We start from the raw sequence: 12,355 nt of genomic DNA, 5'->3' as shown, positions 1-12,355 counted from the left end.
AAGTTTTCATCATGGAAGCAGGCAGAGGGATTAGGATAAAGTCCTACATTTAGCTCATCAGCCATTATACTTACATGCAGGAAATGCCATCAAATTTGAAGTCCATGCTTTGGAATACTCTGGAGGAAACTAACCCTAAGCATCCCAGGCTGCCACGTGTTTCTCTGACTTTTGTACTAGCTGTAAGTACCTGATGAAAAGACTGTCTGCCATGGGACTGTAAGTCATCAAACCCACCCTCAGCACATCCTTAGACTCACCCCGGGAGACCAGTCCTGCATAACACCACTGCTCTTTGAGAACAGTTGTGTGACCTCCTTACATGCAGGTGCACATGATTATTCTCCAGCCAGTTCAAGGGGAAGGAAAGGTTTATTCCCAATGAAATGGAAGCATTAAATATTCACATCTATTTCTTTCTCTGTGGATTCCCACCCTCAAGGCAATCTGTGGGATCCCCCCACATAAAGCAGGACAGGTTTATGGAAAGGCATCAGGGAGGGAGTCAGCCAGGGAAGGACAGGGGGTATGAATGAAGATTATGTAAGACTTTTTCATAGATAAGAAAGCAATATTCACCAAAAAGGTCCTGTTTCTGAATTTTAAAAGCTTTAAAAGACACTGTTCCCCTCTCGCTCTGAACTCCCTGTAGTAGCTTGAGAAACAGGTCGTAATTTGGGTCAGGATTCTCATCCTGCTCTTGGCAAAGAACAACTGGAGCAAATATAAAAAAAATAAACCTGAAAGTAAAAGCATGGAAGGAAATCCTTGTGCGCAAAGTCCCCCCTGCTGCCAAGGACTGAGTTGCATTGTGCTAGTGCTTTTCCAAAATATCCTTGATGTGACACTGGCATTCCAGCCCCGGCACCAACAGGGACTTGCAGAGAACAGGGCTGCACTGTCATCTGCCCAGCATGTTCTCATGTGCTGAACAACTGCATATTGAGAGCAGGAAGATGCCTGCCAGCTTCTCAACACCCTGGGGAAGCAGGAAGAATTTATTCATCAATTCCTTCTTTATCAAGAAAAGTACCTTCACTTCAATTATTGAAATAAAATAGTAAAACTTTTACTTCCCTGGAAGTTAACAAAGCAAAGGACCACCAAGGAAAAGCCACTACTACCACACTATGTCTGAGCTTGCCTCTTCCTGCTCACATCAAGAGCACTGGAGCACTGGATACTCCATAACCTGGAAGCCAGCTCAGAACAGGCACTGGAGAAATATTATGCGCAGATGACAGCCAGTCTCCTTTAGCATGGCAACTTCCTCTGCCTCACAATGACTGTATTATTTTCAGCTCCAAACAGATTGCACATTTTTTCCCCAAAGACTACACTGGGACAGTTTGCAGTTCTCTGCAAACAGAGCCTTGGCCTGGTGAGAGCACTGAAGGGAACAGGCTGACATTTAAGTGTTTTGAAGCTATTCCTTTTCATCTGTGCTGCACCACTGGCTACACCCCTTCTAAGGCCTTTCAGCACTCAGGTGATCATTCTGCCAAGTCTCAGGCAAGGCAGCTTTACATTTTGCCAGCTGTCCCACTGAAGTCACTGGGACAATTCATAGATTTATTCAGACTGGAGCCTTTATTTGGATATTGAAGTACTGAGCAGGACTCAGCAGCTTATAAAGTAATAAACATCAGTCTAAATGTGCACAGAACAGGCTTGTTCCCTCAGAAACACCTATTATGAGAAGTGTCAATCTCCACAGAAGGTACAGGAATCAAAGCTCAATAATTAATTGGCCAAGGCAGTCAATGCCCTTTACATCAATTTTTATTATGAGACTTTGACAACTTGTGATTATTTCCTGACAAGAGGCTGATTGCGCACAGACTAATTAGACCAAAAGTCTTGACAAATGGTAACACAGAAACAATGTGAAGCTGAAGGGCATTTTGTTCTCATATAATACTGTCCCAGAAGGGACCCAAACAAATTACAGTTCTGAGGAAAGTTGAACACATTGAGAGCTCTCCTCAGAGAGATGAAGCTAAATACACACCCTCACTTAAGTCTCATTGTGGATGAGAGAACTTCAGACAGCTACAACATACATCAGTATCATTTCATCCCAACTCTGAAGAACGTTCCTTTCATTTCACTGCATCCCAAGAGACCCACACAGGTATCAGATATTAGTGTAGGCTTCGTTGTCAAGGTAGCAGCTGGGAAGTAATACCCAACAACCCCCCAGCAGTCACAGTAGCTACAGCCAGAGCAGCATTAGCTGCACATGAGGCAGTGCCTGGGATTCCACAGCTTTCTCCATACGGAATTTTACTGACTGTACTTTTGACACATTGCATGGATTGAGTTCTTCCCTACAGACAGGCACACTGTTCTTCCCAGGTGCCAGCAGCACCCTTTATCCTGCTTTTTAACACGAAACAGTTTCTGTAAAGCTTCTCAAGGTGGTGCCTTGGCTACCTTGACTGGATAGCTGTATCCTACCAGCTGGTCCCATCAGCATTACATGCCCTCTGCCCCGTCCCATAAAGGTTCCACATTTTGATAAAGCAAGGTGACAATGCAAAACTAGAACTACTCCCAACTGATACCTGCAACTCCATGTTCACTTAGGCTTTGGACATCTGAAAAGAGACCACCACCCACACTGAAGAGCAACTGGTCAAGATGGGTTTGTATGACAGAATATACTCCTGCTGCTGTGATCAAACACAGGGCTCAAGTTTCTTACAACTCAAGGAAAGCAAATGGAAAACCACAAAGAGTGTACAAAACATGGAAAAGGAAGTATTCCAAAACCAAGATGATAACTTAAGGAGTGAGCAAAAGAAAGTAGCTAAAGAGCAGAGTTGGTTCTTAAATCTTACTTCATAATTAGCTCCTGCCTAGAACGCAGCCTCTGTTTACAGGCACCAACTTTCAAAGCCATTTCGGAGAAAGCAAAGCACCAAAGCTACAGACAGTCCAAACACACTTGCCACCAAATTGTTTTACCTTTATTTCAATGAGAAAAGCTGGAAATCCCAAGCTGTAATTAAAGCAAGCACTGAAAGGGAAAGGACACTGCTTGAGCGAGGCTGTTCCTCCAGGGACACATCACACCGTCAGGCACGAAGCACAGCAAGTGTCAGAACGCTGATTTAACGTTCACTGCACGATGGAACACGAGCTGCTCAGAAATCCACAGGAGCACAACCAAAGCACATCTAAATCCTACTGGGTTTATTGTGCTCACATTTTTAAGCTCAGTGGTCAGCACAGACACTGTGAAATTTAAGATTACTTTTTTTAAGGGAAAACAAAGGAAAAAAAATTTGTGAAAGAAGTGTAAGATGAAAGAGCTTCAGTGCAGGTGGTATTTTAATTAGTGTCAAGTGTTTAAAGAATGGTCAGTCACAGTATCATTTTTGTGATCAATTTATGGAATACAGATTGCATTTGAGATTAGATAGGATTACACTCTTGACTCATATATGCTAAAACTCACCTGTTCCTTTCATTCTGAGATTCACTGTGGTCACTGAAGGGTAAAAATGAAACATTTCTAAAAATGTTCTGAAAACTTGTGTCAAAACCTGAACTAATATTTCAATAGCCTGATCCATATACACTTTAACTCTCAGTACAAACAATTTACATTACCTGCTGCAGGAGAAAAGAATCCAAGAATTATTTTATCTGTATAAAGTACAAGTTCACGAATTAAATTATAATTTAAATCCAAGCATTCCCATGGTCCAGGGTCAGAACATTTCTCTGCTTAAAATATCAAGAAGAAATTACTTTTTGTTTCTGTGCTTCCTAAATTAAAAGTGAAGTACTGATGGTAGCTCTCTGTCTTGAAACAGAAGACAACCCACACTCTTCTTGGTGTGAACAACAAACAAGTTGGACTACTCAGAACAAGCAGCTGTCTCATCCCAAGATAATCCCTTATTGTGGGACAAACAACTTTTCTAGGCAGCAATGTGTCCTGCCAGGTATCTTTTATAAAATAACCAAAAGTAACAGTGAACTATTTAATACCAAAGGAAAAAAAATTCTCTAAGGGAGCTCAGAACACAGCAATATCTACTTTCAAAGTATAGCCCAGAGAGAGAGGGTTTTTTTTAGCATTTTATTCAATAAGCACATCAGCAAACAAATTTTCTGGAGAAATCTACGCACAGCTTCCTAGAAATAACAGTCCACAATTCCCTCTTTAGTTATCTTTAACCATCTGGGTTTCATATTCCCCGAGCAGCTTATACAGGTTTTTCCCCCCCATCTCTGAGATTTTCCCATTTTGATTACTTTTATTTTAATAAATAATGGACACCACAGGCAATCCTAGAGAAAAATCCACATCTCGGCACTGCAGAGCTGGACCAGCAAGTTCACTGGATGTCATCATCATCAAAGAGGTCTTCAAAATCTAGTCAGAAAAATAAGACAAGGTAAAATTAACCTTAGAAGTTTCAACTGTTAGAAATACACATATTCAAGTAGAGTACTTTATTATTTGGACTAAAGACACAAATAAAGGTGAATTAAGTGAATGAAAGTTATTGCACCATCAATTACTAGAAATGTGACATCAGGGTGGGAAGAGACAGCAAAGGCAGGAACACCCATGTGCAAATTAAACTGCCCACTTGTACAACACAAGCTTTGCAATGAAACTCATGAAAGCAAAGCCTAAAAGAAGAGGCTTTTATAAAGGCATTAAGTAGCCACCACAGAGTGGATCAATCAGGATTCCCAGAGTCCAGAACTAAAGCAAGTACCAGCTCTATACATGCAACAAGTCTCAGATGCAGACACTCCTGCAGAATCCTGGCTTTGGGTCACAGCATTGAGGCACATCTCTAAGTGGGGCAGACTGACATTCTCAAGTGGGATTTGCTGTTAAAAGTCAACATTTCATTGCTTTGAAGGTGCTATTAACATTTCTGTCTTAAACCTCATTTCAGACTAGTGAAATGTGTCTGGCTACTCAGTCATCTTTAGGAAGTGCTCTAACTACTCAACTTTGTATCTTCTTGTACACTGAGCAGGGTCTAACAACTTAACTGAACACAAGCCTTTACTCTTACAGAAGGCAGTAGAAGTGCCATGCAATAAACTGAGGATTAATCCTCATTTAGAAGAGTCCTAAAATACCAATGGAATATAATACCATGATGGTAGAACTTTATGGTAGAACCTACTCCTGAATATGCTGGCTCCAACAGAACTAGGTCCCTCACAACTCTTGAGATTATAACTGAAAATTCCTTTTACTGCAAGTCTTGAGAAACATGAATAACCTACTTTATTCTGGAATTAATATCACTTTGTGATATTAACACCCCCACAACAACCAGATTAAATAATGTATCTGAAACTCACTGTTGGAATGTCTAAATGTATTTTTGGAGAAGTATTTTTAAAAAGACCTTCAGTAACCAAGTGCAAAGGGTTCTATATTCTACCCCTAAGAGGCCTGATACGTCGCTCCTCTCTCTCAAAGCAGCTGCATATACTTATATATAGGCTGAGAAAACTGGGATTGTTCAGCCTGGAGAAAAGAAGGGTTCAGGGTGATCTCACTGGACCCTTCCAGTACCAGCCTGAAGGAAAGATGGAGAGAGACTATTTATTTACCAGGGCCTGGAGTGACAAGACACAGGGGGATGGCTTCAAACTGACAGACAGGAGGTTTAGATTAGATATAACAAATAAATCCTTCCCTGTGAGGGTGGGAAGGCCCTGGCATAGCGTGGCCAGAGCAGCTGTGGCTGCCCCATCCCTGGCAGTGTCCAAGGCCAGGTTGGACAGGGCTTGGAGCAGCCTGAGCTGCTGGAAGGTGTCCCTACCCAGGGCAGGGGGTAGGACGAGATGATCTTTAAGGCCCCTTCCCACCCAAACCATTCTGTGATTCTATTGCATACAGCTGACTGTCAAACACAGAAAGTGCATTAAAACCAGTGTTTTATTTGGCTTTGGATGCATATGCACGCACACTTCAAGAAATTAATGAACTCACTGTAACCTAGTAACGTGCCAATTCTTGAAGTCTATTCCACGTTTTTATATGTTTAATAAATTATGTATTATGCGGACAGATGACGGTATTTTCCCTTGCTGAAACTTCCAGGAGAGGAAGCCCACGCGTTCCGCTGCTCCCGCCTGCAGCATCCGCGATTAACTCGGCTGGTTAAAACTTGGTTGTAATAATGCCAAGGTCATGGGCTCCATCCCCTGTGTGGGCCACTGACTTAAGAGTTGGACTCGATGATCCTTGTGGGTCCCTTCCAACTCAGAACAGTCCGTGAAACTGAATTCAACACCCAAGCGTTCTGACACCGCTCGCCAGAGATGCGGTTGAGAAGTTTAGCGACTCCCAAGCACCAAAGCCCTGATATCGGCGGGAAGCCAGGCGAGCTTTGTCGCGACACTCCCCCCCCCGCCTCCTCGCCGCTCCTTACCATTGAAGAAGTCGGCGTGCACGGCCTTCTCGTTGGCGGCCAGGTCCATCAGCAGCCCCGTGCTTCCCCCTGCCTGGGAAAGCAGCCCCTGAGCGCCTCCGCGCCTGGGTGGCACGGCGGGGCTCGCCCTGCTCCCCTCTCACCTCGTCCAGGTCCACGTACGGCCCCGCGCCCTCAGGGAACATCTCGTCCACCGCCGGCTTCATGGCGGCCGCCAAGGCCGTCACTTCCGCTTCCGCCCCCTCCCGCCGCGCTGAGGGCGGGCGGCGCCGGGCAAGGCGGGGGCTGCCGTGAGGGGAAGGGGAAGGGGAAGGCGGGGGCCGCCGGGAAGGGGAAGGTGGCGGCCCAGGCCCTGCGCTGCCCGCCCTCATGCCACTGCCACGGCGGGCCCAGCGCGGGCCTCGGGCTTGTCCTGAGGTATCGGGTGTCGCCCTGCGAAGGGCGCGGCTGTGGCTGACACGGGTGGCCCTCAGCCCCCGGGCCGGGCAGAGAACTCCTGTACGCACAGGGGTCAAACAACACCTGTGTGCGCACACACAGAGAGTTTAATAACTGCTGTACGCACACAGGGTTAAACAATAACTGCACACAGAGGAATAAATAATTCCTGTGCACGCACACAGGGTTAAACAACTCCCGTGCAAACTGAGGAATACATAACACCTGTGCACACACAGGATTAAATAACTCCTGTACGCACAGAGGGTTAAATCCTGTACACACACACAGAGGGTTAAATAACTCTTGTACATACACAGACGGTTAAATAACTATTGTACCCACAGAGGAATAAATAACACCTGTGCACACACACAGAGGGTTAAATAACTCCATGCATACACAGTGGTTTCCCCAGTCAAACTGTGAGCGTCCCACGTGAAAAAAAAAGCTCCCAAAGCCACGCACCAGGATGCAGGAGTTTATTGTTTTCACGCAAAAGCATAAATTGTAAAACAAAGACACTAAAAAGCATGAATTGCTGCATGTGACTGCAGTGAGTGTCACTAAGTGTCTGAGGGCAGCTCAGGTGTGTTCAGTGGCAGCCAGGTATTCCCCCAAACATCTGGGCATCCATAAATTGTAAAAGAAATTAATTTAAAGCATGAAATGCTGTGCATGACTCTGATATCACAAAGTGGCTGAAGGCACCCACGTGTGTTTGCTGGCAGGTCTTTGCTCCAGTATATTGGCACCACTAGATTGTAAGAAAGGTCTAATTTAAAGCAAGAGATGCTGTGTATGATTGTGGTACCACGAAGTGGCTGAGGGAGCACAGGTGTGCTCACTGGCAGACAGGTATTCCCCCAAACACCCTGGCACGGGCTCCAGCGAAGCTGAGCCAGGCACTTATTGCTCATGGTCAGGCACCTGGTAGCCAAGGTGGCTCCCAAAAGGGAACTGGGCAAAGAAGGCTCTGGCCATTTCATTGATCCTGTTGTAGTCTCCCAAGGTCCAGAAATATTCCACATAGGACCAGAAATCATTGGATGAGAAGGGCCAGTATGGCAAGGATACAGCTGCCTGGTACTGATCTAAAGAAAGACCAACCAAAATAAAATATTACGGATTACTATAATACAGAGCATTTTTGTTGAAAGGCTGGGCTGTGGAGCAAACATGTTTGGAGTTGTGGGTTCCCTGTGGGGGCTCGTGGGCTCCTCTGGCAGGAGACGGGCAATGAGAGCCTTTGCCCCCCTCTCCATGCCTCACTCTGCAGAAGATGGAGCCAGTATTCCCTGCTCCAGATACACCAGGAGTGATATAGTGAGACAAGATGGAGAGGAGGAATGAAGGCACACCATCCACATTTAGGGCAATTCAAGAATTCATCAATCTGGTTTAATTTTTAGAAGGCTGCTGGTTATTTAAAGTCAAAATGCAGTTGCAGTTGAAAGACATTTTCCCTCATTCCACACAATTTGGTTTGCCCAATACAGAAATATAAGGAATAAGGCACCATCCTCTATACTCTGCCCTGCAGCTGCCTGCTGTGCTCCTCAGGACTGGGGCCAGGCTTCCCTGACATTGCCTGGGACTGCAGGGCTGTGCCTCTTCTCAGAGGGCTGCAGGAAACAGGCTAAGGGAAGGGAAGGGAAAGGCTTTGCTGCTTGGGAGACAGCTGCTGCATTTGTGCCTGCTCTGGCAATATCAGAAAATGTGATATACTCATTGGAACTATTTCAAATTCAGCAGGAAAACAAAATCAGTTCCGAAAATGCAGAAGCTGAATACCCTTGGGCTACAACCTGGGCGAACACAGGAGCACATATAAAATGTAAGCACTAGCTGAGACCACATAGTTACAAATATCCTTCTGTGCAGCAAAGCTAAATGCAGTATTTTGTTTTGATTTAAAGCCCATTTAGATAAATGTGAGCCATTCCACTCAGCTTGGAACCAGGGTCTTTAGTAGGAATTAAGAGCCTTCAACAATCCTGTTGTCAGAGCTTAATTTTATGGAGTAAAGTTTGCAGTGCAGAGGCCCAGATGGCACATAACAAGCCAAATGAACCAGCCAAATGCTGTCTGCAGAGGAGAACTCACTGTTTATACCAGCTGACCTTAGATTCACTTTGCAGACTGCTGCTTGGCCCAGTGTGAAAGAAAACCATAATTGCTGGTAAGGAGAGCAACAGGACACTGACTAAACAGGGTTTTCACATCAACACAGGCTCTTCTGACTGTCTCAGAAGTATTAGACGTGCGTGAACACAGGTGATACATTTAAAATATTTTAGAGCCATGAAGAAACAGATTGAAGCATAGGGGAAAAGGTTTGAATTATAAATAATTATATTGGACCTTATTCTGTCTTTCTACAGTGATGATACTCATTGCATATTTGTGTCTGTGCACTGGAGATGCTGCCGGCTGTCCTGCTGGTTAATTGAGATGTACAGCAGCAATAGCAGTACCTGATTACTGCAGACACTTCTTTGCAATTTTGTTTTCAGACAGAATTCTGTCTGAAAAGCCAAAGAGAGGTTAACTGATAGAATCATCAGCAAGCCAGTGTACATATCATAATGGTGTTGAGGTTTTTTTTTTAATGAAAGGCAAACACTAATCCAATGGACTAATCACACAAAGTGACATGAACCACAGGGTAGCTGTGCTAAGGGATTTAGTCCAACATTTCTGTAATTGGATTTGTGGCAATTTGTAAATTTTGAGCTTTTTGTCGTGGAGGTCAGTATCTCTTGGCAATAACCAGGCACGCAGACAGTATTACTGCTCAGGACAGACAAAATTCTCAGACATCTATACATTTATAAGGCTGGTGCTTTCCAGTTATGATTTTGTACAACAAAATTAGTGACTTGACCATAATCCCTCTTTGTTTTAAGACTATGAGTATATTAGCTCCATTATTGGACATTAATATGCCAGCTTTTAAAGAATTTTAAATAAATTTCTAAAAGTTCACTCTTTTTTCTCCACTAGAACTAGATGAAAACATTTCCACAGCCCATTTGGGTTAGTAAGCATTCCTGCCAAAGTTACTGCTGGACATCAGGTCTGGGAGTTGAAAATGACTCTCCTAATTATTAGTGATGCAAAGGAAATAAAAACACGTTAGAAATTACCATCTCTATCCTGTGTGGATTGGGCATCTGTGAATAAAGAGAAAATGCATTAGTACCAGCTCGTGCACAGAAAGACTTTCTATTATTATTTATTATTATAAATATGGGCTTTCCTGGGTAGCCAGAAGCTCACAAGTTCTTTAATGCCCATGGAGGACCTTCTGTGTAGCCAAAGGATTTTTGTTTCTTGAACAGTGAAACAAGGAATTTCCCAATTTGCAGTCACTCAGTGCTACAAACCAAATACTGATGACTAACAGCCAGAACAGTTGTGATTAACACACAAGTGACACCTGATACAAAATAAAGGATGCTATACTCATAAAAACCATTTCTGGCTGCTTGAAAAAATAAACAAGAATCAATTCAAGCACTAATCTTACCTGTTAGCATGCTCATCAGCACACAGAAGAAAAGTAAGCCAGTAAATGTCATCTTTTCTACAAGATAATGCTGGTGTTTCTGAAAAGTAATCTGTACAATTGAGGATTACTACAAGAGATTAATAATTATGCAAAGTCTATTATTTCTTCTAACAGAAGAATACATTCCAAAACAGATTCTAATTATCAATTTAGGCATAACAAGATCTAATTATGTTTCCTTATAGCTTTTGAACTGCAACACAGAGTATTAAAAGGCTGTCAGTCCTGAAGTGCATACTGATATTTTCCTTTTAGGTGGGATAAATCCAAAAGACTCCTCTGAACTGACATAAAATTGTCTTCAGAAATGTGTTATTTTGTGGCTAGTTTAATTTCACTTTAGAAATTACCTCTCTCTCTTCTTTTCTTCTTGCAGTAGTAAAGATCTGTAGCTCTGAGTCAGCTAGAAAACTCCAAAAGGATTTCTCTTGCTGTAAAATAGCAGTGATCTGTAAGGAAGGGTGGGGGGAAACGTCACTGATTTCCTACACCAATCTGATTTTGTTGACTTCAGGTATTTGAGCTGCTCACATTTGCATTATATTTCAGCACTGCCTACAGAAGAGACAGTGGACAGTTTGTGCAAGGAAATCAGAATCAACCTTGGCAATAACACTTTTTTTTAAGACAGAGGAAGAAAACCCAGAAGCAGATTCAGTGTTTACTACCATTGCTGCCCCATGGATTTTCTTTATAAAAATAGATTTTCAAAAATTTTATCATAACAAATTGCTAAATGGGTATGGATTTCCCTCTCCAGCCGAGTCCCGGACCCCACAAATGCTTGACACTGCTTCATGTTCTTACTTGGGATCCTTAAAGTCTGGACCTTAAAGTGTACACAGGCACCAAGTGGCCACTAAAATCAACTGGGTTATGCTCAGTAAAGCAGGAGATCCCCAGTGACCTCAGCCATGCTGATGGTGCAGGTGCCTTCAGAGGGTCGATACAGTGCATTGAAATGCATTTTCACATTAAACTAATTTCCTGGAAAGATCCCTCTGCCAATGACAAGCAGGTGCTTTGGGCTCCAGCCTGTGCAGGCTGCTGAAGTGGAGAAGTTGCAGAAGCCTGGAGTGGCTGCAGTTTGGAGAACACCCAATTGACATGGATATCTTGATTGATTTTCTTGTATTACAAAACTCCTGATGGCAGCAGGTGTGGTCAGGGACTAAGGTGTAGCAGAAAGTGTCCTGTGGCTCATGGAGAAATGTGGGGATTTTCAGGCTCCTCAAAGACATGGCTGTTCAGGTCATCTTGCCAAACTGGGCAGCTCTTTCCAGATGGCTCCTCTCTCGAGAGGAGCTTCTGAAATGCCAGTTCAGAGGTCACTGTGCAGGTTCTGATCTTATGGTTGCTGATCTGAGCTGCATCCTCTCACTGGGCATTCTCAGTTGTCTTTATGGTCTACAAAATCATTTCTCTGTCTCAATTCCAGACACCTGCATTTCCCAACTATGTGTGCATGTCCTGACATTGGTGCCTTTGCTCTACCACATCCACCCATCTGCCACAGGAGTACAGGGAAAGTCTGTGTACTCACAGAGTCCTAGAGGAGAGAGACCCAGGTGAGTGGCCTTGCAGGAGGCCCCAGTTTTCCTGGAGTTTATTCCTGTCTACACACAGAGTTAGATATTCTGCCAAGAATTAATTCAAGATGTTCTAAGAAAAGAGAAAAAAGGGTGCTTTATAGTACACTGGGCTGTGCCAACTCTTGTGAAGGCTGAAAAGAAAAATATTATGAAGGCAGAATCTATTCCATCTTTGAAAGGCTTTAATCCTCCTGCTTAGTATTTCCTAGGCCTTTAGGAAGGGTCCCTACATCAGTCAAGTTCTGCCAGCACCTCTGCCCCGCTCGCCTGGGTTGTGGCCCTTCCCTGGCTTGGTGGAGCCCTGTGGTGCAGGTGTGTACCCAGGT

At 43.8% G+C, this 12,355-nt stretch overlaps 2 protein-coding genes across 2 annotated transcripts; both read right to left on the bottom strand.

Moving 5' to 3' along the window:
• Positions 1-4,013: 4,013 nt before the first annotated feature.
• On the bottom strand, positions 4,014-6,665 carry COPS9 (COP9 signalosome subunit 9). Its single transcript, XM_071566389.1, has 3 exons — positions 6,569-6,665; positions 6,426-6,498; positions 4,014-4,390 (listed from the first exon to the last, which is right to left on the bottom strand). Exons 1-3 carry the CDS (start codon positions 6,629-6,631, stop codon positions 4,353-4,355), a joined length of 174 nt encoding a protein of 57 aa, XP_071422490.1. The 5' UTR covers positions 6,632-6,665; the 3' UTR covers positions 4,014-4,352.
• Positions 6,666-7,772: 1,107 nt separating this feature from the next.
• Positions 7,773-10,447, bottom strand: OTOS (otospiralin). The gene is made up of 3 exons (XM_071566705.1): positions 10,396-10,447; positions 10,013-10,039; positions 7,773-7,957 (listed from the first exon to the last, which is right to left on the bottom strand). Exons 1-3 carry the CDS (start codon positions 10,445-10,447, stop codon positions 7,773-7,775), a joined length of 264 nt encoding a protein of 87 aa, XP_071422806.1.
• Between the last annotated feature and the right edge of the window lie 1,908 nt (positions 10,448-12,355).

The sequence above is a fragment of the Pithys albifrons genome, chromosome 11, assembly GCF_047495875.1.
Source record: "Pithys albifrons albifrons isolate INPA30051 chromosome 11, PitAlb_v1, whole genome shotgun sequence".
NCBI lineage: Eukaryota > Metazoa > Chordata > Aves > Passeriformes > Thamnophilidae > Pithys > Pithys albifrons.
The sequence above is the reverse complement of the archived record's forward strand: the minus strand, read 5'-3'. Positions and strand labels throughout refer to the sequence as shown.